Source organism: Oikopleura dioica, chromosome PAR, assembly GCF_907165135.1.
Source record: "Oikopleura dioica chromosome PAR, OKI2018_I68_1.0, whole genome shotgun sequence".
NCBI lineage: Eukaryota > Metazoa > Chordata > Appendicularia > Copelata > Oikopleuridae > Oikopleura > Oikopleura dioica.
Genome location: NC_137293.1, coordinates 11,223,494 through 11,243,914, shown reverse-complemented (window position 1 = coordinate 11,243,914; position 20,421 = coordinate 11,223,494). Strand labels below are relative to the sequence as shown.

Below are 20,421 nucleotides of genomic sequence, written 5' to 3'. Positions count from 1 at the left end.
CCTCATTTTATCCCTATTTAGAAATCAAAAACAGAGAAATATGCACTGCATGCCATCAGACTCAGATGATGAGCCTCTTACAGCCGCGATTGAGAGCGAAAAGGTAATGTCTCTCACTTTAACCTTGAGTTTTTGACAGAAATAAGAGTAGAAGGGCGAGGAGATTTTCATCAAGAAAACGCAAAAATATGCATCAGATGCCCTTGGCTCCAGTCACAAATATGACATGAGGGCAAATCAATTAATCGCGAAGAGTCGTCGGAGGCAGAACAGAATTGAGCTTGAAAATCGTAAGAAAAATCCTTTATTCTATTTTTACTGATGTTTTTCAAAGTTGAAAAGAAAAAGAAGAAAGATTTTGCAGACTCAGACAGCTCTGATGACGGTTTTTTGCAAGTGCTACACCGACCAAAACAGAAACCTACGGTTAAGATGTCTGTATCAGCGAACACTCTGAAAACCGAAAAGAGGGATTCGTCCGACGATGAAGCTTCAGGAAGAAGATCGAAGAGGCGCAAGAAGAAGAACTCCGAAAGCGTAATTAAAATTAAAGATGATGCAGCAGATTCTGGAAATCCTGGTGTCCGAGTCGTTGATTTAGGACTGAAAAAGGAATTCGAAAATATTGAAAGAGAAAAAAGACGAGATCGAAAGAATAGCGAGAAATCAAGAAAGAAGAGTAAAGGCAAGAAAAGTCCAGGTGTCTCTAGCCCCATGGATGTTGACAATTCTTCAAACCGACCTGTTAAAGGAGAGCCGATGAACCAAAGTAATACTGTTCAACAGTCAAGATCAGAAGTTCTCCGAGAAAGGGAATCCAAGAAGAAAGAACAGCTCGAAAGAAATCGTTCAAGGCTTCAGACTCTTAAAGACGAGAAAGGTAGGAAAGCGTGAAGAATAAGATTTTAAACCTGATCTTTTAGACAAGATCATCAAAACTGTTGCTGAAATCGACAGTCAAATAGCTAAACTAGCGGCAGATCGAGAGAAGCACATGAAAGAGTTACAAGCAAAGGATGAAAACATTGAGAAGCTCGAGAATTTCAATCGAGTTCTCCATCAGAACGGATACAATACTCCCCATAAAAAGGTCGCTTCGAAAAAGTCTCAAGTCGGAGATGATGTGAGAGGCAGAGTGCAGACCATCTCAATTTCATCTGACGAAGAAAAAGCCCCAATCTGGGAGAAGCAGTTTTATCGAAAGAAAAACTAGTATCTCCAGTTCTCGATTTTTACGCTGCTTTCAACTGCTGACTCTACTCAAACGATAACCTCATTTAATAAGAACTCGCTGGAGATTAACTCGAAATACTTCAGATGACAGAGTTTGGGCAGATCACCCTCGAGAGTCGAATTGGCAAGGGCCGACGGCTCCTTCGCCCGCTCAAGGCTGACCCCTCTATCGAAGTGTCTGCCTACAGAGACAACCAGTTCAAGGTAAAGCTTTTTAGCTTCATACCAGTCTATCTCATAATAGGGAACGCGCAAAGAACAAGATCGTCTGCTCAACACCTCGTCGACTCTGTATGTTGGAAACTTGAGTTTCTACACCACCGAAGAGCAGCTTACCGAGCTCTTTGGTAAATGCGGCGACCTGAAGCGCGTGATCATGGGATTGGACAAGGTCAAACGAGTAAGTTCCTTTCTCACTTGGCTAGATCTAATGATTTTATAGACACCGTGTGGCTTCTGCTTCGCTGAGTACTACAATCGGAAATCGGCGGAAAACTGCTTGCGATGGGTTAACGGAACCCGACTTGATGATCGAATCATTCGTACTGATTGGGATGCTGGATTCGTAGGTAAATACCGGCGTTAAAATTTAAATATATATTTTATTGGATTCAAAACAGTTGAAATCAATCTTTTTTGAACACGATTGAAAGCGTGACCAAAGTACCAACAATAGCAACAATTATTATTCCTGAAATGATCCAGAACCAGGGGACCCTTAATTAACAATTTCTGAACGCTAATTCATGGTAAACTTACTCGGCGTTTCCACAGCATGCATATCTGATATGTTGCGCGAGAGGTTTTCCGTCGAAATCTCGGAAGAGTCTTGTTGTTCTTCTGACTTCTTCCTTTTCGTATTCCTCATCGTTAAGCCAATCTTTTCGCCCAAAGTTACCCCTTCTACCAGATTCAATATTCAAATCTTTCGTGAAGCTGCTAAGAGGCTTCAGTTCGTACTCATGCTCAATTTGATAAATCTGATTTTTCGGCCGACTTACTGTTTGAAGATTGATTTCTCTTGTTGATTCGTAGGTACTCTCCTTCTCAACAGACGTCAATGACGCCTGTTCGACGGAGACTTTGAAATCTAATTCGAGGGATGCAAAATTGATAGCAAAATTTTTCTTAGAAATGATCCAATTTTACAAGAATTCTACATCCATTTCTGGGGCATCCATCCAAAACTAAAAATACCAAAGAAAGTTATTCCCCGAAAACATAGTTATTCTAGAAGTAAACTTAACTGTAATTCAGAGGGCCGTCAGTATGGCCGAGGAAAGACTGGTGGCCAAGTGCGAGATGAGTACCGAACTGACTACGACCCTGGCCGTGGTGGTTACGGAAAGCGCGTTGAAGAAGGAGGCGCACGAAAGAGGTAAGAAATCAAGGAGAAGTCATGATTGAGAATGACTTTAGAAAAATGATGCGCGATTCGGATAAAGCAGACCGATACGCGAAACGATCTCGACACGACGATTGATGTTTACTGTGATGAACTGTACAGTTACTGCCAACTGAATAGCAACATTCTCTCATGTGATTTTCCCATATAAAAAGCTGCGTTTTCAGAATAATTGGAAAAAGTCCCAGGGATGCTTTTGGCGCTCCTGGTAAGTGCCAGTTATGCACTGGACAAATGCGTCAATCCGCTTGAAAATGGAGAATGGGACATTGTGACTATTTCCCGGGCGAAAGGTGGACTTGGATTTACCGCATTTGGTAGGCACTTGTTCAAGAAATTTCATATCATCGATTATTCAGGTGCTACTTATGTGAAATTCCACACAAAGTCAAAAAAGACTCCGCTTCGAATAACACATGGCAACTCGCCACAAGAGCTGAAACAGAATAGACCTGGACTAATGAGAAGCTTTTGGGAAGCGCTCTTCTCAGATCCGCAAACTGAGATTAGCCTTGAGATTGATCCGACTAATGATGTAAGTGGAAGTTCGACAGTCGAACACCTTCAATATTTAAAAATTTAAAAATTGATTATAGCACTATTTCTCCGTCCAAAAAATGAAGAACTTGTTTCAAACAAATGAGCAACTGTGCTACAAAGCAGGCTTCTCGCTATTATCTTTTTGGCGAGTTGCTCCGTTGATCATCGGATTGGGGATCTTCTTCAAAGCGCGTTCGGTCACTGAACAGATCGCGTTCCACTATGCCAGTGGAATCTCGATGGGAGTTGTCATGTTCGCAATCGGTAAGGAACTCACAGTTGATTATTCTCATCACTTTTAGGTCTTCTATTTGTGGTTACAAAAATCATGATTCCCAAGCGAGGGATGGTTTCTTTTTGGGGAATCTTTCTTGGCGGATCGACTTTTGTCACTTACTTTATGTCCAAATTCTACGTGCAGGTAAGCCAGAACAAATGAATCTCGTATGCAACTAACGAAATTTCTCCAGGCGTATGAGCTGATTGAGACGTATCCCATTGTTGTCATGGCATACGTAATCATCGCAGCATCGTTGTCATTCGCAGCTTGTTATTGGTATGAAGATAGTTTGAGACATCCGAGATATCAGGTAATTAACGAAAAGAAAATGACCAGTTCTTATTTTTTATTAAGAAACTTTCATGTTGGTTTCTGCAATTTATTGGAGTGATGCTCATTGTGATATCCTCTTGGAACATCAAGCTCAATATTCTTATCGGCACCGTTGTTCTTGTCAGAGAATTGATGAAATACGGTCGTAGACATGGAACTTTTACTCAAAACGTTGCCTACAACAAATCACCTTCTCACGTCAAATCACGTCTCAACACTACCCAGTTTTCACAGTCACCACCTTCCACGCCAAAGTTCAATGCTACAAAATCCATGCCGAGTACGCCACTAACTCCAAATTTCTTTTCGCCCATCGCTAATCTTCGAAAACTGCCCATGCGATTTGGATTTATGCGCAACAGTGAGGAAAACACAACGCCAGAGAAGAAGTTTCTCACGATGGCTGAATATGAGGAGCAAGGCGAGAAAGAGACGAATAACGCGATTGAAGCGCTAAAAGAGAGTATCCAAAATTCGCCAAATCCTTGGAAAGTTCTATCCAAGTTGAGTAAGGATACGCAATCGAAGGTAGTTCACTGGGTTTTTGATGGTTTTAACCGTATTTTTTAGCTGATCAACTTCATGGACACAGGAGATCATCTTGCGAAAGACTCTGAAGAGCTCTTCAATGACATAACTGACAGCGAAGATGAGGAAGATTCAGCTGAGGAGCAGAGACAACAAAGTCGTCTTACTCAGCCAACTTTTAGCTCCCTCAACAAGGTAAAGTTTCATCAATAAAAATGCCCCTGAATCTTACGAATCTTCCCTTTCAGAGCTATCAAAAGTTTTCAAACATGACATTTTATCAAAAGATTCATCAAAACTCGCCAAAGCGAATCATTCACCGAGCGAGCTACGGGGCTGAGCAGCGCACTACCAGCTTCAATGGCACTTCGAAAATTCCACAGCAAAAACGATGGCGATAAGAAAAGTCGCAAAGACAGTCACATGTTCACCTCTTACACTTAGGACCAGGGGTGGATATTTTGATATCAAACCAGTTTTTCAAAACTGTCGAATCATTTATTTCATCGTTTCAAAATTTGAAATTTCAATTGAAATTGCAGGAAAAAGCCGATGCAATGACTGAAATCCATTGAAAATGAAAAAAAAGCGTTTTCAAAAGATAAAGCTTCGTGCGGAGTTTTGAAATGAATTTGAAACTGCAATAATTGACATTTCAATCAGTTTTTCTTGTTTAGCGACTTGAAAGGAATTTGAAAAATGAAATTGAAAAAATGAATCGTTTCAAATTTGAAGAAGGCGCCAAAGGAAAAACTCAGCGCGCCTGCCATCCCTTTTTGACTCCCGCATTTCCGAAAATCCCGTATTTTTTAAATCTTAAATTTCTGAAATCCCGTATTTCTCAAATCGCCAATTTAGGATTCTGCCGATTCAAGATGATGGGAAATGCGAGATTTTTTTTTTCTTTTGAGTTAGTTGCTTTACCAAATTTTCATTGATTGATCATATAACTTTATTTTCTTGGCTTCTCCACAGCCAATCCCGGCTTCACCAAATTTCATCCCGGCTTCAATAACTTCGATCCTCGCTATACATACGTCAATCCTGGTGACTCAAACAACAATTCGGGCGTCACTTTCTTCAATACTAGCTTCTCAGATGCCAGTCCCGGCTTCTCAGTTCTCTATATTTGTTTCTTGAATGTCGATCATGGCTTCTCCAAGATTAGATTGACGTTGGTAAAACCTAGATTGAAACTAATGAAGCCGGGATTGACGTCGAAGAACCTGGGATTGACATTAGATAAGCTATGATTGAAGTCGGTGAAGCTAGGATTGAAGAAATTAGGGTTCCAACTTTCGTCGAAAGAATGTTGAGCTGAGCGAACGGTTGAGCGGTCGACCGCTTAAAATTTTTGAGCGGAGCGAGCGGTTGAGCTTTTGACAAAAACAGCCGTGAGCTGAACGAGCAGACTTTGAGCAAGAGGACTGTAAGCAGTGTATTTTTCTCCTCAAAAAATATTTTTTCAGTTTTTATTTTGAGTGTCGACTAGTGTCCGACATAAATTTCCCAAATGCGGCTGAAGAGTGTAAAAAATCTGTAAGAATTGTTTTGACCAATTATTCTAATAATTTCTTTTATTATTTTCTTCATTAACTCTCCAAAAAACACTAAAGAAAGTGTTGACTTACCGCTCAACCGCTCACTGATCTCAAGTTGAGCGAGCGGCTGAGCGGTCTTTAGAAATGACGGTAGTGCTGAGCGAGCTGACGGGCCGCTCATTCCTTAACCTTTCGACGACAAACGAGAATTTCCCGAACCGACGACAATGTGTCATATATGGGCCATTTTATAGGCCGAACTCCGGGCTAAATACAAGCTCGTGCCCAAAGCAGAATCTAAGACCGAACTTAGACCTAGTCAGATACCCAAACCCGACCCACAACCCGAAAATTCAATTTCTTCCCCGGCGGAAAAAAATCCTACAGACGACAATGTGTCATATATGACACACTTCAATGCATTCGTGTGTCATAAGTAAATTTATGCAATTTAATTGACTCAAGAATTTTTTCGGCATAAATCACCTAAATACGCCAAATTTTCTAGGATTTCGAGCACCCGCACGATCACGCACGCGTGCGCAATCTCAATCTTTGCGTGCGCGTGCGTGTGCGTGCGCACCAATTTTCAAAATCTGCGTGCGAGTGCGTGCGCACAGACGCACGCGTGTTTTGGAACTCTGCTCAGAAGTCGCCTACCTATTATTTTCTAAATCCAGGTTACAGAATTCGACGACCTGGGACTGGTAAACCCTGGCAGGTTAGACATTTTGAGAACCTTGGTTTGTAAACCCAGGTGGCCGCATACCACCGAATTTTCGGTATTTCTCGATTGGTCTTTGTTTGCCCAAGTCGCTGTTTCCCCAAGTTGGGCAAACGGAGATCAGCTCAACTCAGTGATTTTTGAAAATGCTCAGCTCAGCTCTGTAGACCTCTTTATCGATAAGCTTTCTCCTGGTTATCCTTTTAGCACTCTCGGTTAGGGTTAGGGTTTGGAAATCGGCGTATTTTGAGAATTAATGCATGCACCTCCTGAGGTGCATGGCTAGAATGACGGATGCACCTCCTGAGTTGTTTTTGGCGGGTAAGGATAAAATGACGATTTGGCGGGGTAAGGTTAAAACACAGTAAAAACAGCTCAGCTCAGCTCTAATTAGGGTCCGCTCAGCTCAGGTCAGCTAAACTACCTTAAAAAAAGTCTGCTCAGCTCAGCTCAATGACCTCTGAAGAAGGCCAGCTCAGCTCAGTTACCTTGGAAATAGGCCAGCTCCGCTCAGCTCAGAGAACTTTTTACTCGGGTCAGCTTAGCTCAGCTCAGCAAAAATAAAGCAAAATTTGCAACTCTGCATATAAGGGCCTTATCTTTTTAAAAAGCAGTAGCTGAGCTTAGATAGCGGAGCTGAGAGGAAAGTTTAGCTAAGCGTAGCGAAGCTGGCGAAAATTTATTTGGCCGTAGCGGAGCTGGTCAGAATTTTCTTCACTGTAGCTGAGCAAAAACTTTTTTTTCCGTAGCGGAGCCGTCAGCTTCGCTATCTCCGCTACGCAAATTTGCAACTGTGGCCCCACATGTCCCAGTGTGTAGCTCAGTCTATGACGGTAATTTTGAGCGCAAGAATTCCTTGTCCCGGAAGGTCTCGGAGGTGGTACAAAGTTCGGGAAGTCGACCAAAAATTGGTACTTTTGAAGAAAATTTTCCTTTTTTCTATAATTTATGAGTCTAACTTCACTTTTTATACCTCTTCATTAAAGAGGTATCAACTTGAACGCAATTGTATCTTCCAGTGTCCTCCAAGGCTCAGCAATTTGAAATTGATTTGAAAAATGAAAAAAGATTGAAAAATCTGTCCAGATTTGAAAACCTTTCGCAAAATGCAAAATGAAACAGTTGAAAATTTCAAAAAAGGCTCGGCGTCATTATCATTTGAAATGAATTTGCAATTGCGAAAATGAGTTGAAAAAAGGATTATCTTTTGAAATTTCAAATCAAAAACGGTTGAAATAATGATTTGATATCAAAATATCCACCCCTGCTTAGGACACATTTTATCATTTTTTCTCACTGCCTTATTGGAAAAAACTCACAGTTGAAAATATCCGTTCTCGTTTCATTTGTTGCAAAAATGCGCATTTAGAGATGAGTATCTCGTCCATCGTAATCGTAAGCATTCTTTGCCTTGTAACGCCGGTTCCATTGATTTTCAAAGCAATTCTCCTCGTTGGTTTTATTTGGTTTTATCCGAGGAAGCAGGACGAAGGTTTGGTTTATGTTTTGGTCCTTGGGGATGTAGGACACTCGCCAAGAACGTATAATCAGTGTGCTAGTTTGATTAAAGCTGGGAAGAAGGTAGTATTATTTGGTTTTGTGGAGTCGTCTTTGCCGCCGTGTAGTAAAGGAAGTTGAAAATATAGTAAATACGAAATGTCGTTATTTAGAATCGAATACTTTTTAAACCGAAAGAAAGGATACATAAAACAAGGATCTTTGAATGTCTGTTCTTTATCGTCATTTCGCTGCGCATTCATCAAAAACAACCTTCTACGCTACATCATCAAAACTTTCCTTCAAACAATCGCAATTTCTTGCAGTCTTGTCATTTCTTCCATAAAATCTGGGACTTCACCGGCTCATTTTCTCGTTCAAAATCCGCCATCAATACCTGCTCTTTTCGTGGTTTATGTTTACTGCCAGCTGTTTGATGTGAAATTCGTCATTGATTGGCACAATTATGGGTATTCAATAATGGAAGTGCAGAAAGCTAATCGACTGCTTGTGAAAATCGCGGAGTTTTACGAAAAACTGATGATGCGGTTATCCGATTCAAATTTTACCGTTACGCAGGCGATGAAAAGAGAGCTAGAAACACATGGAGCGCAGTATATCTCAGTTTTGTATGACAAGCCGCATCCGAGATTCCAAAAATTAGAAGAAAACGAACGGATCGCATTTTTGCAGCGAATTTCAAAAAGTATTCCAGAGTTGAAAGCAGCGCTGACAAAACCACTCATTGTTAGCTCAACTTCTTGGACAGAAGACGAAGATTTTGGAATTTTATTGGAAGCGCTAAAAATCTGCAACAGCCAGAATATTTCTTTGATTGTCGCTATAACTGGCAAAGGGCCCCAAAAGAATTTTTACAAGAAAAAGATTGAAAAACTGGCAATGAAAAATATCGAAATTGTGACCCCTTGGCTTGAAGTAGAAGATTACCCAAAGCTTCTTGGTTCGGCCACGCTCGGTATGAAAATGAAGGGTTTTGTTTCTGAACATAACTTAGGAGTTTCTTTGCACACCTCATCGTCTGGGTGCGATCTTCCAATGAAAGTTGTCGACATGTTTGGCGCCGGCTGCCCAGCTTTTGCTCTCAACTTTCAAGCTATAACAGAGCTCGTGAAAGACGGCGAAAATGGAAAGATCTTCAACTCGTCAGACGAACTTGCAGAACTCATCCGTGAACATTTAGTCAAATCCTCTAGAATCGAGTAAGAATTACTTTATGTAGCCTTCAATATACGCTTTAAGAGTTCTCAGTCTAACAGACATCCATTCAGTGAGTACCGTTCGAATTTAGCGAAGGAGCGAATTTCATGGGAGGATCATTGGTCATCTGTTGCCGCAGCTCACTTTTCTTCGTGCACTTCTGAGTAGATCCTTATCAATTCCTTTTTCCGACTTTTATTTTCTGTATCAACTTGTTATTCTCTCATTGCGTCAGCCGGTGAGATTCTTCTCGATGAAACATAAATAGTCCCAGCGGCGCAGTATTTCGAGAAAGATAACAGCTTATTTAAAAAAAAATTTTCGTAGATTTGTTGAGGCGAGAAACGGGTCACAGAGAGAATCGGCTTACTTATCTGTTAGTATGGAACGTCAAGGCGCCAGATACTTCATAAGGATGCTCGAACTCTTCTGCGAAAAGTGTAAGTAGAAAATCTACATGCTCTCGTGAATATTCACTTATTCAGATGATCTGGTACTTCCGAATAACCGCCTCACAGAGCTGATAGACATTTCCAACGAGATCGTAAGAGCATTTGGGGATAATAGATACGACCCAGATGACGCTATCGAATCTTCCTTAGAACTGCTCGAATCCTGGTCAAGTGCGCTCTCGTCCCAGCGAAAGAAGCTCCGTCAGCGACTCGTTGGTAAGATTACCATTGAATTTCATAAAATTGATTCGGTTCCAAGATTTTCAAGACGCTGTTCTGATCAATGATTTCGACGAGTTTGTTGATAACTTCAACGTTCCGGCGAGAGTCACCGTGGATGCATTTGAAGAGCCAGAACCGTCAATCGATTTTGCATCCCGACCAAGCGATGACGAGGTCGCGCAAAACTTCCACCAAGCTCTTAACAAAGACATTTTCGACAAAGAAGAGCTCCAAGAGAAGATCTTGACCGAAGCCGAAGCCGGCCCTTGGACTGAAGTAACAAGACGCAAGAATAAGCCAGTGAAACGTGCTCCCATCAGAATAACTCCCGATGAGCAGCTGGCGAATCTCTTTCCCGAACACTCCAAGGCCGTAATTGACATGGCTCTTATCGAGTGCGGGACTGTAGATGAAGCGGCAATCTATCTCATGAGTAAGCTTACAGGGAATGTTGAATATCAGATTTACTTCTTAATTTTAGACGTGCAACCAGACAAAGCCCAGAAGAAGAAGCACTCATTCTCCCGTTCTTTGGAGAAGCTCGAGACTCAACTATCTCGATCACCTTTCGTCGAGCGAGAACTTCGATCTCACATTCCCTGAAAAATTCGTTCCCACTGTGTATCACATGTGTGTCTTTTTATAACTATTTTAACGAAATTGTAGCCAGCTTCACTCATTTACTTTCACTCGTTTATTGAAACTTATACCCTCACAAAACAAAACCTTAATACTATCTAGTAAATACCGATGAAAGCAGACTCAAATCCGGGGTTACGCCGCCACTACAAGTCTCGAAACTTGTGATTGGCTAGTGCCAAAAGATTGTCGCCAGGGGGTGGCGACAATCTTTTTATCCAGGGTAAAGGCCTGCTTTCATCGGTAGTTTCAATTTTGCTAGTATTGCAACTTTAAAGCAGCATCAAACTTCAACCACTTGTTATTTTTAATTTTCGAAAAAAATAATAAAAACGTTCAAAAAGGTTAATCAATGGTTTCTTGTAGTAATGCAAGGATGTTACGCCAGTGTGGTGTAAATAAGTACTCGAGGGTTTTGCTCTTACGAAAACTGACAGTTCCGGAATCGGCAAAATTATTGGGCGTGGGTGAAAACGCCGATAATAAAGAAATCAAAGCTGCGTTTCTAAAAAAGGCGAAGCTTTACCATCCTGATAATCAGGTGAATAGAGAAGGATGAGCATTTAATAAATGTCTAGTAGGATGGAGGAGATGCTGAGAAGTTTAAAAAGTTGACAAAAGCAAAAGACGTTTTAGAAAACTATCAAAAAGTCCGAGCTACTCGCGCGAAAACTGGAAGTTCTTACAGTACTGGAACACCGTTTTCATACAGAAATAGAACTCATTCGAAGTATAATCCTTCAGAGCGTAAACAAGAAGATGATGGATATGAAAATTATATTAGATACAAGGTTTGCTTTATCCCATAAATACTATTTTAAAAACTATCTCAGAAAATGAAATATGACATTTATGAAGCAGAAAGAAAAGCAAACTGGGAACGGGAGAAGCGTAAAAGTATCCTGCTTTTCTTTGCGTTCAGCTTTTTTCTTCTTCAAATGACGATTTCGTTGATATCGTTTACTTCTGATGACAAAATTATAAAGCGAAGAATTCTTCAAGTTGCCACAGCAAAAAGGACTAATCCAGGAATGGGTTTAACGATTTCTTCTAGAACGGTTCTTCCCTGATATTAACTAGGGCAGAAGTTGAACCCAGAATAAAGAGTTCGTGATGAGCGACTACTGTACATATTACGTGCTGCGTGCCAAGTATGGCGAAAGAGCAACGCCTCGTTTTCTCTCGCCTCACGACATCGCTTACATAGACTCTGTACAAGAAAAATGCTCGTCATTAGAGGCTTTTGATACAATTATAAGAGCTATGGCAAACAGATATATTCCCTCTGATAGAAATTACCTGAGTCATCTTCAGATAGAATCGTGACGAATTCAACAAAGCATGGTTTTCCGATTCAATCTCATCGGTAGGTCCGAATAGAATCAATAGAACTTGAAAAATTCAGCTCGACCTGTTCTCCGAGCCATTCAGGTTCGACCTCTGACCGTATCCGTCCGAAATCTCTTGGAATCAGACAAAGTTTTTGCAAAGATGGGTGAGCGAATCAACGAAGAAACAGTTGGAAAAGTCCAGGGAGTTTTCCGATTCGATATTGTCGAAGGTAAAAGGAAGATCGTCAAATCCTGGACCGCTGATCTGAAGAATGGCGAGGGATCTCTTGTTGAAGGCGAAGGTGTTCGAGTAAGATAGTTTTTATCTTGTGAAGATTTTTAAGTCTTCTCTAGCCTGACTGTACCATCGTTTTGTCTGATGAAGTTCTCTGCAAGCTGGCAGCTGGCGAGTTGAATGCGCAGAGCGCCTTTTTCGCTGGAAAGTTGAAGATCAAGGGAAATCTCATGCTTGCCCAGAAGCTCAGCGCCATTATCTAAGTTGAAAGCCACATATATCACTGTTCATGTTCTCTTCTAGTAGCATTTATACTATTTCAAATAAAGATATATTGTTCAGAAATTTCGTCTTCCTTGATTTCAAAAAAAATATTAGATAAAGATATTTTATTGTCCCTTGAAGAATGACCGAAAGATTGAGACGTCTGCATGTAATCAAGAACGCAACTCGTCAAGGAGTTGTGATACCTTTCAATCAGTCGTCTTTGACCGAACTCAAAAATGATATCGCCGATGAGCTGAGAATGAATCGAGTTAACTTTTTATTCAACCCCCATGGATGTGAGATCATTGACTTTGACCTTATTCGGGATGATGATGTTCTTATTGCTTCTGGTGAGTTTAAGCACTGTAAAAATTATTATCCTCGCTCATTTAGCTAGCCAGCACTTTGAAAAGCCAGGAAAAAAGAAACCTGCAGAGACTGCCATGTACACACTTTTGAAAGAAGTGCTCAAGATGGCTTTGAAAATGCTTATCGATACAGTCAGAGGTAGTTCTATATCAAAAAGCAACGAAACGAACAACATTTAGGACCTCTTCTCGCCCAGATTGCTTCCGCATGAAAAACTTCTTACTAAATTTGCCTGATGTTACCTTACAAATAACTGCGTGCCTTCAATAACAATTATTTATTTACAGTCATCATTCTGAAAAATTAAGAATGGGCAAAGTTACGCCTTGGTTGGCGGCAGTGGCCCCGGAGAAAGAGAATCGATTTCGCGGCAATAAAAGAAAAGGAAATTTCAACAAAAAGCCAAAGTTAAAAAAGTGGGAAAAAGAAGATCAAGTGATACAAGAAAAAGTCGACAGATACAATGAAAAATTTGATTCGGATGTTCCATTTGCTGGCTATCCTCTGTCACCACAGACTCAGAGAGGACTAAGGAGATATCTACCGGAAGATTGCAAGCCTACTCCAATTCAACAGCAAACCCTTATGCTCGCTCTCCAAGGAAATGGTTTGGCAGAATTTAATCTTCAATATCTTATGCGGATTCAGATATCCTTGCAGCAGCGAAAACAGGCAGTGGTAAAACTCTTGGCTTCCTCATCCCGCTATTAGAGATTTTATGGAGCAATAGATGGACACAAATCGACGGAGTAGGTGGACTAGTCCTCTCACCAACGCGCGAGCTTTCGATGCAGATCTACGATGTTCTGCGAAAAATTGGTCTAAAGCATGACTTTTCTGCCGGCCTTGTCACCGGCGGAAAATCAGTTGAGGAAGAAGCAAAAGTCATCTCCAAAACAAACATTATCATAGGTCTGGTTGCTCAGAATCGACGTTTCGTAAATCATTTTAGCGACGCCTGGTCGACTCTGCCAACATCTTGATCAGACCCATGGATTCACGCTTGACAATGTGAAAGCTTTTGTCATTGACGAAGCTGATAGAATGCTGGATATGGGCTTCCAAGCTCAAGTAGATCAGATTATCTCGTTTCTGCCTTCTACAAGGTAAATTACAATGAAACTCTTTGTATTTACCTGATCTCTTCGAAGACAGACGATGCTGTTCTCAGCAACCCTCAGCGCGCAGACGTCGAAGCTCTCTCGGCTGAGTTTAAAGGATCCAAAATTTGTGAACATTACCTCTGGTTCAAAGAGTGCGACACCAAAGAATCTCAACCAAACTTACTGTATCGTAAATCAAGAAGACAAGCTCAACTTTCTATTTTCTTTCATGAAAAATGTTGCGATCAAAGGAACCACAAAAACTGTCGTCTTTTTTGCTACTTGCAAGGTGTGTTCTCCGAGATTTCTTTTCAATAATGAACGCTATTAGCAAGTAATGCATGCGAAAGAAGTTTTCTTTAAAATGACCCCTGGTGTTCCACTGATGCGTCTTCATGGCAAAATGGGGCAGCATCAGAGAATGGCTACGTACGATGAGTTCTGCAAGAAAGATCGAGCTCTTCTTCTCGCCACAGACCTTGTTGCTCGAGGGATGGACTTTCCAAATGTCGACTGGGTCGTTCAACTTGACTGTCCAGAAAGCGTAGATGAATATATTCATCGAGCAGGAAGAACCGCCAGATCGGATCAAGCTGGGAACTCGGTCTTGGTTTTGAATCCGTCAGAGAAGAAGATGATCAAAGAGTTGAGGTCGAGAAAGCCGCCGGTGAATGTTACAGAGTGGATTTATAACAAAGAGATGATAGTCGATATCAGCCCGAAGCTCAGATCTTTATGCGCGGAAAGAGAAGAAATAAAGGGATACGGAAGCAGAGCATTCACAGCCTACTGCAAGAGGTAGACTTATTATTCTCGTTTTTGAGTTTAATTTTAGTGTGCATATGGCGAAGAACAAAAAACTCTTCAAGCTAGACACTCTTGATCTGGACAAAATCGCTTCTTCATTAGGTTTAGCCAAAACCCCTCGATTGAGATTTTTGAAAACGCAGAAATCCTCGATACTAGAAGAAAAAGCAAAGAAAGAGGAGATTAAAGAGGAACCAAATGCACTTGATAGTGATGATTCGGATAATGAAGATGAAGCTGAGGATATGTTCGAAAAGAAGGCGGTGACAGTTGACGAAGAACAGCTGGCGAACCTGCCGGAGAAAAAGGTTAAAGAAGGACTTTCCAAACGACAGAAAAAGAGATTGCAGAGCAAACTGTTGAGAGGGGAAGTGGAAGGTACGGTGAAGAAGATCGGCGAGTCAGATGAGGAAAGAGAAGAATCGGAAGACGAGGTCGACTTCAATCCCGCTGAGGCTCATTCGAGACTCAGGTTTTTATTGATAAAATTGAAGGAAAAACTAATACTTATTTTAGGGAGGCAGATGTGGACGATCGAGTGGCTGAGAAAGAGATGAAGAGGAGGAAGAAACTCGAGGCCAAGATGAAGAGCAAGAAGCAAATGAAGCTTGATGTACTGAACAAGAACATGGAGGAGCAGGAGGCGCACTCAGATGAAGAGAAAATGAATGAAGATACGAATAATTTCTTGAATAACCTGACATTTGGCGGAGGTGACTCGGATGGATCGATACACAGGTAACACGCCCGATTAAGAATGACGCCCTTATACCGTTTTAGTGATGATGATTTCGAAAGTTACTCTAAGCGACAAAAACTTTCAAAAGAAACAGAAGATTTCGATTATGAGGACGAATCAGATGAAGACATGGAAACGGCAGATCTTGAGGCCCTTGCTCTTAAACAACTGCAAAACTAATATATTGTTATATTAGACTTTCAAATTTACATAAAAATTTTTAGAATAATTGAATCGGGATATGGACTCATCAACTGAACAACTTGTTCCAAGGGAGAGTGTAACTAGCTCGGTAATTTGGTTTCTGTCAAGTACCTTTATAAATTCTTCTAGGAGGGAGTCTCCAAATTTGGAGCCATCTTTATTGTTTGTAATGCTGCGCTAGGAGCCGGTCTACTAAATTTCCCCTATGCTTACGCGCTCGCCGGAGGATGGCGCATCAGTCTGATCATGCAAATCATCGTCCTCGCTCTTTCTATCGTCGGGCTTCATTTCCTAGCCAAAGCCGCCAAGGAGAAGAACGTCTCAAATTACCAAGATACTGTCCGGGAAGTCGTTGGCGTCAGATTTGGCGTCATGTCAATGACCTTCATCATGTTGTATACTTTCGGGTGCTGCATTACTTTCCAAATCGTGCTGGGCGATCAGCTTGATTTGGTTTTTGAACAGATATTTTCAAACACCAACGTTTGGTATCTGGATAGGCGATTCACGATAACTGTCATTGGTTTTGTTTCTATTCTCCCTCTCTGTATTCCCAAAGGTAATTCTTCGTCATCACTCCGTTTTATAACAAACTCATAAGATATTGGTTTTCTTCGCCATGCATCTCTCCTCGGGTTTCTCAGTTGCATCTTCGTCGTATTTGTGATCGTCACTCGGTACGCCGATCCAACGCCTGATCAAGACCCGCGTCCTTCGGTAGTTCCAGAATGGCCTTATTCTATTTCTTCATTTATGTCGGCCTTGCCCAGTCTCTTTTTCGCATATCAATGCCATGTCAGTTCGGTGCCAATCTACTCCAGTATGGCCGATAAGTCTCCAAAATCCTGGTTGTTAGGTAGAGAGTTTCTGGACTAATTTGACTTACTACCGATTCTTAGTTGCTGGTCTGGCCTTGATCTCTTGTTGTTTCGTTTACACATTGGCTGGAACATTCGGCTACCTTTCCTTTGGACTTGATGTAAACCCCGATATACTGAAATCCTATCCAGCTAATGACCCACTGGTTATCGTCGCTAGAGCCCTTATCGCCGTTGTAATGATTACCAGGTGCGACTCAATAATAGCGCACCTTCATTAACATAATTCTCTAGCTATCCGATTCTGGCATTTTGTGGACGTTCCGCTTTTCTCTCAATATCCGGATTGGATACCTTCTATGATGAAATTCCTGAAGAAGAAAAAATTCGCAAGGAAAAATGGCGCAGGATCGTCCCGACAATTGTGTGGTTTACAGCGGCTCTTGCACTTGCGATTTCTGTTCCAAATATTGCTGATGTCATTTCAGTAATTGGATCTTTAGCTGCTTTCTTTATTATGATATTCCCCGGGTTGATTATGGTCGACCTAGCCGTTGACCATGTTGGATGGCATAAAAGGTAGAAAAGTCGGAAGTAATTTAAATCTGAAACTCTTCATTCTAGCTTTATGAAAATACTTCAAGTATCAATTGGTTCAATTTTGATCATCACTGGTGTTTGGATTTTCGGGGTAACGACAACTCTTGCCATCTTAAATTTTTAAAATCTCTGGATCACTGTGTATTCAGTAATTTCTACTGAACTTTTTACTGTCCTAATTTTTCAATATCATGCTTTCAGATTTCTGCTCTACCTCATTCTTCGCCCAATTCATTATTCAATAAAAATTATTTAAAAGTAGCTGAGTCGTTATTTTCATTAGCAACGAACAGATATGCATCAGCGCAATCTCATCCCTAATCTGAGATCGCTGTGTCCCATCTGTTTCCTCCCATCTGCGAGCCTCATTTTCTCAACTATTCCTTCGCGGAAGACCTTATCACTCCTCAGCGCCGTCGGAAGCGAAAGTTGCAATAAATATCTCGAAGCATGATCGTCTACTCATCAAATCAAAACTCAAAAAAAAAACAATCATGGCTACTTATCAACTTCCAGAACTCAACGGCGAAGAAGTCTTTTCCATCCTTAACGGATTTGAATTTAACAACATCACCGAGTCCGCCCACTTCTTCGACCAAATGATCTTTGAATACTCGAAGTTCATGCAACCATTCCCGGCCCAAGTAACATCCCCTGTTGCTTCCCGATCGCCAAGTCCTTCGAAGTCGTTCAAAATGAAAACTACTCGAGCTTCCCGATCTTCACCAGTGTCGCCGATTTCTCCGTATCAAGCTCCTACCTCACCAGACACGGAACTGATCACAGATGATGCCATTGACAGCATGCGGCTTGCGATTCGACGACTTCGAGTAAAACTTGGACTCACTCAAGCTCAAGCAGCAAAAGAGATGACATCAATAACTGGCCGAAAAACGTCTCAAACATCTCTCTGTCGATTCGAAAACAACCAGCTCCACAAGAACAACATGCGCACTCTTTACCCTGCTTTCAAGCTTTGGCTTGAATACCACGCTGTATCTGTCTACTGATTCTATTTCTCTCTTTCGTTAAAATATATAAATCAATAAGAACTTAAATTTAGAGAATATTGCGTCAAAAAATAAGTAAAAATGGATGAGCAACAAATGGAAATGCTCAAAATGCAGCAAGAAATGCAACAGATGCAAATTAAGGCCATGCAAGATCAGTTTGTGAGGATGCAAAATTCATGTGAACAGTAAGCTCCCTATGGAATCAAGGAAGACTGACATCTTATTTAGCAAGTGCGTCATGACAGAAAATGAAATCAGAGGATTGTCCAGAGTTGAGGCCGTTTGCATAGGTAAATTTCAGTGGGCAAAATTTTCTTTTAAATGATTCAAGATAACTGCGTAAGAAAATATCTTGACTTCCAGGTTGAAATGCAGATTCATATGCGCGAACTTCAAGAACCCGCACAACTTCAAGCGCTACAGATGCAACAAATGGAACTTGGCCGTCAAATGGGCCTCTAACTCTTTCTGTACTTATTCCCGACTCCTAGCCTATTATAAATTTTTGTTAATGAAACGCAAAAAACTGTTGTGTGTTTGTTAAAAGACTGTTGTTCATCAGATTGGAGGTCGTGTGAAAAATTGCAGCTGTAGCACAAAACTCCGTCTTGGCGGGCAATTGAAACCAGAAACATCATTTTTCGAAAAAGAGAAAATGAAGGTTTTTGCGCTCATTTTGGGCCTCACTGTGGCGCTGAAGCCACTGAAATACTCGAGTTTGGATAGTTACAGTGACTTCTGCTCGCAGATTTCTACATTCGAAGCAGAATATGACCATTTTTCTACGAGAAATACCCAGAAAATTGAGATTCGAGTGATTACTGATGATAGGTTCTATCAAGCTGGAGGACCGGTGCTCTTTTATACTGGAAATGAAGGTACTAAAAGAGATTTTGATTACCGTTAATAGTCCTTTAGGTGATATTCAACTTTTCTGCGAAAATACCGGATTTATGCGAAAGGCGGGTAAGGAACTCAACGCGAAGCTTGTCTTCATGGAACATCGCTACTACGGAAAAAGTATCCCCGATGACAAGAATTTGTACTTATCTGCTGAGCAAGCGTTGGCCGATTACGCTCAGTATCTTGTCCATCTTAAATCTTCAGGTTCGGGCCACGAAAGGACAATTTGTTTAATAATTTTAATCTTTAGGTGTGACTGGACCCGTCATCGCTATGGGCGGTAGCTACGGTGGCATGCTTGCAGCTTATTTCCGAATCAAGTACCCAAATCTCGTTACTGGTGCCATTGCTGGCTCTGCACCAGTCAAATTCCTCCCAGGTCTCTTTGACTGTCGAGGCTTCTACCAGGTCACCACGAGGACCTTTTCCAACACTCCAGCAGGCCACTTCTGCTCTGATAATATCCGAAAGTCTTGGGAAACAATCAAGCTTATCGGCAGCCACATGGTCGGAAAACGCACTCTATCGGAAACCTTCCGTACATGCAAACCGATCACGGACGTTGAACCACTTCTAGACTTTTTGGAAGATGTTTGGGGAACTCTTGCGATGATGGACTATCCTTATCCTACTAACTTTGTCGGTGATGTTCCTGGCTGGCCCGTAAACGTCGCCTGTAGCCATTTGGATCATGACATCAACCAGGAAGAACTTCTCGAGCCTTTGAGAGATGCTGCTTCCGTCTATTACAATTATACCGGGCAGCTAGAATGTCTCGATCTTGGCGATGAAGGTGGAGATCTTGGATACGACAATTGGTACTTCCAGGTAAACCTGAGTTGTTGAAAATAAACTTATCGCCATGAAGACATGCACCGAATTCGTTTTTCCTTTCTGCTCGGACGGCAAAGAAGACATGTTCCGAGTCCACACTTACGACTTCCCAACATACTCTGCAAACTGCGAATCGACCTTTGGAACAACCCCTCGTGAGCACTGGGCAGAGATGTTCTTCTCTGTTGAGACAATGAAAACCATCGGTGGCATAATCTTCTCGAATGGATTACTCGGTAGGCTTGTATGACTAAACCTGTTAAAACTCTTTAGATCCGTGGTCTTCTGGAGGAGTTCTCGCTGCAGAAGAAGCTGGCCCCAGAAATTACGTGTTTATTCTTTCCAAAGGCGCTCACCACTTGGACCTTCGAGCAGACAACCCAGCTGATCCTGAAGAAGTGACCGCTACTCGAACTGAGTACATTACAATTTTGAAAAATTGGATCGCCGATGCAAACACTGCTTCTTCTTCCTTTTCTGAAACTTCTAAAAAGCTGCTATTTTCACCCAAAAAAGTTCATGATATATAAAATATACTATTGACCTATTCTGAATTAATCGATCTAAATTTGTTCTGTCAGTAAGA

General features: G+C 41.4%; 11 protein-coding genes and 1 long non-coding RNA gene across 14 annotated transcripts; 11 read left to right on the top strand and 1 right to left on the bottom strand.

Moving 5' to 3' along the window:
* On the top strand, positions 1-1,296 carry LOC145705284 (uncharacterized). Of its 2 annotated transcripts, none has more exons than XM_081782740.1 (4): positions 1-103; positions 152-290; positions 335-880; positions 924-1,296. In XM_081782740.1, the coding sequence occupies exons 1-4, from the start codon at positions 41-43 to the stop codon at positions 1,211-1,213; spliced, it is 1,038 nt and encodes a 345-aa protein (XP_081638866.1). In that variant the 5' UTR covers positions 1-40; the 3' UTR covers positions 1,214-1,296. The 2 variants fall into 2 exon arrangements, with proteins under 2 accessions (XP_081638866.1, XP_081638867.1); XM_081782741.1 differs by having other exon boundaries at positions 20-103; positions 147-290.
* Position 1,297: 1 nt separating this feature from the next.
* On the top strand, positions 1,298-2,780 carry LOC145705289 (nuclear cap-binding protein subunit 2-like). Its single transcript, XM_081782745.1, has 5 exons — positions 1,298-1,437; positions 1,478-1,633; positions 1,676-1,802; positions 2,491-2,611; positions 2,653-2,780. Exons 1-5 carry the CDS (start codon positions 1,318-1,320, stop codon positions 2,714-2,716), a joined length of 588 nt encoding a protein of 195 aa, XP_081638871.1. The 5' UTR covers positions 1,298-1,317; the 3' UTR covers positions 2,717-2,780.
* On the bottom strand, positions 1,822-2,325 carry LOC145705290 (uncharacterized). Its single transcript, XR_014134576.1, has 3 exons — positions 2,235-2,325; positions 1,993-2,192; positions 1,822-1,950 (listed from the first exon to the last, which is right to left on the bottom strand). It is a non-coding gene; the product is annotated as an uncharacterized LOC145705290 (long non-coding RNA).
* A 25-nt stretch (positions 2,781-2,805) lies between the features above and the next one.
* On the top strand, positions 2,806-4,783 carry LOC145705281 (uncharacterized). 2 transcript variants are annotated; one of them, XM_081782737.1, is made up of 8 exons: positions 2,806-2,955; positions 2,998-3,173; positions 3,235-3,442; positions 3,481-3,599; positions 3,649-3,768; positions 3,813-4,319; positions 4,362-4,514; positions 4,568-4,783. In XM_081782737.1, exons 1-8 carry the CDS (start codon positions 2,829-2,831, stop codon positions 4,718-4,720), a joined length of 1,563 nt encoding a protein of 520 aa, XP_081638863.1. In that variant the 5' UTR covers positions 2,806-2,828; the 3' UTR covers positions 4,721-4,783. The 2 variants fall into 2 exon arrangements, with proteins under 2 accessions (XP_081638863.1, XP_081638864.1); XM_081782738.1 differs by having other exon boundaries at positions 4,607-4,782.
* A 3,452-nt stretch (positions 4,784-8,235) lies between these two features.
* LOC145705204 (chitobiosyldiphosphodolichol beta-mannosyltransferase-like) lies at positions 8,236-9,583 on the top strand. The gene is made up of 3 exons (XM_081782658.1): positions 8,236-9,057; positions 9,097-9,301; positions 9,371-9,583. Exons 1-3 carry the CDS (start codon positions 8,241-8,243, stop codon positions 9,465-9,467), a joined length of 1,119 nt encoding a protein of 372 aa, XP_081638784.1. The 5' UTR covers positions 8,236-8,240; the 3' UTR covers positions 9,468-9,583.
* Positions 9,582-10,942, top strand: LOC145705206 (uncharacterized). Its single transcript, XM_081782659.1, has 4 exons — positions 9,582-9,739; positions 9,785-9,967; positions 10,011-10,406; positions 10,455-10,942. Exons 1-4 carry the CDS (start codon positions 9,682-9,684, stop codon positions 10,574-10,576), a joined length of 759 nt encoding a protein of 252 aa, XP_081638785.1. The 5' UTR covers positions 9,582-9,681; the 3' UTR covers positions 10,577-10,942.
* Positions 10,943-10,976: 34 nt separating this feature from the next.
* LOC145701815 (uncharacterized) lies at positions 10,977-11,715 on the top strand. Its single transcript, XM_081779030.1, has 4 exons — positions 10,977-11,153; positions 11,194-11,403; positions 11,446-11,647; positions 11,693-11,715. The coding sequence occupies exons 1-4, from the start codon at positions 10,989-10,991 to the stop codon at positions 11,713-11,715; spliced, it is 600 nt and encodes a 199-aa protein (XP_081635156.1). The 5' UTR covers positions 10,977-10,988.
* Position 11,716: 1 nt separating this feature from the next.
* Positions 11,717-13,100, top strand: LOC145705207 (sterol carrier protein 2-like). Its single transcript, XM_081782660.1, has 5 exons — positions 11,717-11,978; positions 12,018-12,253; positions 12,298-12,795; positions 12,839-12,952; positions 12,994-13,100. The coding sequence occupies exons 1-3, from the start codon at positions 11,954-11,956 to the stop codon at positions 12,439-12,441; spliced, it is 405 nt and encodes a 134-aa protein (XP_081638786.1). The 5' UTR covers positions 11,717-11,953; the 3' UTR covers positions 12,442-12,795; positions 12,839-12,952; positions 12,994-13,100.
* Positions 13,101-13,248: 148 nt separating this feature from the next.
* LOC145705201 (uncharacterized) lies at positions 13,249-15,660 on the top strand. The gene is made up of 8 exons (XM_081782655.1): positions 13,249-13,421; positions 13,463-13,726; positions 13,767-13,920; positions 13,966-14,206; positions 14,249-14,715; positions 14,753-15,196; positions 15,241-15,462; positions 15,505-15,660. Exons 1-8 carry the CDS (start codon positions 13,400-13,402, stop codon positions 15,641-15,643), a joined length of 1,953 nt encoding a protein of 650 aa, XP_081638781.1. The 5' UTR covers positions 13,249-13,399; the 3' UTR covers positions 15,644-15,660.
* A 6-nt stretch (positions 15,661-15,666) lies between these two features.
* On the top strand, positions 15,667-17,249 carry LOC145705203 (sodium-coupled neutral amino acid transporter 7-like). The gene is made up of 6 exons (XM_081782657.1): positions 15,667-15,755; positions 15,797-16,226; positions 16,269-16,523; positions 16,567-16,735; positions 16,780-17,064; positions 17,110-17,249. The coding sequence occupies exons 1-6, from the start codon at positions 15,705-15,707 to the stop codon at positions 17,207-17,209; spliced, it is 1,290 nt and encodes a 429-aa protein (XP_081638783.1). The 5' UTR covers positions 15,667-15,704; the 3' UTR covers positions 17,210-17,249.
* An 872-nt stretch (positions 17,250-18,121) lies between these two features.
* LOC145705208 (mitochondrial import inner membrane translocase subunit Tim10-like) lies at positions 18,122-18,629 on the top strand. The gene is made up of 3 exons (XM_081782661.1): positions 18,122-18,283; positions 18,327-18,388; positions 18,430-18,629. Exons 1-3 carry the CDS (start codon positions 18,177-18,179, stop codon positions 18,558-18,560), a joined length of 300 nt encoding a protein of 99 aa, XP_081638787.1. The 5' UTR covers positions 18,122-18,176; the 3' UTR covers positions 18,561-18,629.
* A 13-nt stretch (positions 18,630-18,642) lies between these two features.
* Positions 18,643-20,389, top strand: LOC145705202 (lysosomal Pro-X carboxypeptidase-like). The gene is made up of 5 exons (XM_081782656.1): positions 18,643-18,976; positions 19,017-19,205; positions 19,252-19,829; positions 19,870-20,071; positions 20,109-20,389. Exons 1-5 carry the CDS (start codon positions 18,754-18,756, stop codon positions 20,363-20,365), a joined length of 1,449 nt encoding a protein of 482 aa, XP_081638782.1. The 5' UTR covers positions 18,643-18,753; the 3' UTR covers positions 20,366-20,389.
* Positions 20,390-20,421: the final 32 nt, after the last annotated feature.

Coding starts and splice junctions, on each gene's coding strand:
- LOC145705284 (XM_081782740.1), top strand. CDS start 41: ATGCACTGCATGCCATCAGACTCAGATGATGAGCCTCTTACAGCCGCG. Junction 104..151: donor CCGCGATTGAGAGCGAAAAG/GTAATGTCTCTC, acceptor AAATAAGAGTAG/AAGGGCGAGGAGATTTTCAT. Junction 881..923: donor GACTCTTAAAGACGAGAAAG/GTAGGAAAGCGT, acceptor CTGATCTTTTAG/ACAAGATCATCAAAACTGTT.
- LOC145705289 (XM_081782745.1), top strand. CDS start 1,318: ATGACAGAGTTTGGGCAGATCACCCTCGAGAGTCGAATTGGCAAGGGC. Junction 1,634..1,675: donor GATTGGACAAGGTCAAACGA/GTAAGTTCCTTT, acceptor ATGATTTTATAG/ACACCGTGTGGCTTCTGCTT. Junction 1,803..2,490: donor TTGGGATGCTGGATTCGTAG/GTAAATACCGGC, acceptor ACTGTAATTCAG/AGGGCCGTCAGTATGGCCGA.
- LOC145705281 (XM_081782737.1), top strand. CDS start 2,829: ATGCTTTTGGCGCTCCTGGTAAGTGCCAGTTATGCACTGGACAAATGC. Junction 2,956..2,997: donor ACTTGGATTTACCGCATTTG/GTAGGCACTTGT, acceptor TCGATTATTCAG/GTGCTACTTATGTGAAATTC. Junction 3,769..3,812: donor TGAGACATCCGAGATATCAG/GTAATTAACGAA, acceptor TTTTTTATTAAG/AAACTTTCATGTTGGTTTCT.
- LOC145705204 (XM_081782658.1), top strand. CDS start 8,241: ATGTCGTTATTTAGAATCGAATACTTTTTAAACCGAAAGAAAGGATAC. Junction 9,058..9,096: donor TCTTGGTTCGGCCACGCTCG/GTATGAAAATGA, acceptor AACATAACTTAG/GAGTTTCTTTGCACACCTCA. Junction 9,302..9,370: donor GTCAAATCCTCTAGAATCGA/GTAAGAATTACT, acceptor ACATCCATTCAG/TGAGTACCGTTCGAATTTAG.
- LOC145705206 (XM_081782659.1), top strand. CDS start 9,682: ATGGAACGTCAAGGCGCCAGATACTTCATAAGGATGCTCGAACTCTTC. Junction 9,740..9,784: donor CGAACTCTTCTGCGAAAAGT/GTAAGTAGAAAA, acceptor TCACTTATTCAG/ATGATCTGGTACTTCCGAAT. Junction 10,407..10,454: donor AGCGGCAATCTATCTCATGA/GTAAGCTTACAG, acceptor TCTTAATTTTAG/ACGTGCAACCAGACAAAGCC.
- LOC145701815 (XM_081779030.1), top strand. CDS start 10,989: ATGTTACGCCAGTGTGGTGTAAATAAGTACTCGAGGGTTTTGCTCTTA. Junction 11,154..11,193: donor TTTACCATCCTGATAATCAG/GTGAATAGAGAA, acceptor AATGTCTAGTAG/GATGGAGGAGATGCTGAGAA. Junction 11,404..11,445: donor AAAATTATATTAGATACAAG/GTTTGCTTTATC, acceptor AAACTATCTCAG/AAAATGAAATATGACATTTA.
- LOC145705207 (XM_081782660.1), top strand. CDS start 11,954: ATGGTTTTCCGATTCAATCTCATCG. Junction 11,979..12,017: donor TTTCCGATTCAATCTCATCG/GTAGGTCCGAAT, acceptor TGAAAAATTCAG/CTCGACCTGTTCTCCGAGCC. Junction 12,254..12,297: donor TTGAAGGCGAAGGTGTTCGA/GTAAGATAGTTT, acceptor AGTCTTCTCTAG/CCTGACTGTACCATCGTTTT.
- LOC145705201 (XM_081782655.1), top strand. CDS start 13,400: ATGCTCGCTCTCCAAGGAAATG. Junction 13,921..13,965: donor TCGTTTCTGCCTTCTACAAG/GTAAATTACAAT, acceptor ATCTCTTCGAAG/ACAGACGATGCTGTTCTCAG. Junction 15,197..15,240: donor GAGGCTCATTCGAGACTCAG/GTTTTTATTGAT, acceptor TACTTATTTTAG/GGAGGCAGATGTGGACGATC.
- LOC145705203 (XM_081782657.1), top strand. CDS start 15,705: ATGGACTCATCAACTGAACAACTTGTTCCAAGGGAGAGTGTAACTAGC. Junction 16,524..16,566: donor TCCAAAATCCTGGTTGTTAG/GTAGAGAGTTTC, acceptor ACCGATTCTTAG/TTGCTGGTCTGGCCTTGATC. Junction 17,065..17,109: donor CATGTTGGATGGCATAAAAG/GTAGAAAAGTCG, acceptor TCTTCATTCTAG/CTTTATGAAAATACTTCAAG.
- LOC145705208 (XM_081782661.1), top strand. CDS start 18,177: ATGGATGAGCAACAAATGGAAATGCTCAAAATGCAGCAAGAAATGCAA. Junction 18,284..18,326: donor ATGCAAAATTCATGTGAACA/GTAAGCTCCCTA, acceptor CATCTTATTTAG/CAAGTGCGTCATGACAGAAA. Junction 18,389..18,429: donor AGTTGAGGCCGTTTGCATAG/GTAAATTTCAGT, acceptor AAATGATTCAAG/ATAACTGCGTAAGAAAATAT.
- LOC145705202 (XM_081782656.1), top strand. CDS start 18,754: ATGAAGGTTTTTGCGCTCATTTTGGGCCTCACTGTGGCGCTGAAGCCA. Junction 19,206..19,251: donor TGTCCATCTTAAATCTTCAG/GTTCGGGCCACG, acceptor TTTAATCTTTAG/GTGTGACTGGACCCGTCATC. Junction 19,830..19,869: donor ACGACAATTGGTACTTCCAG/GTAAACCTGAGT, acceptor ATCGCCATGAAG/ACATGCACCGAATTCGTTTT.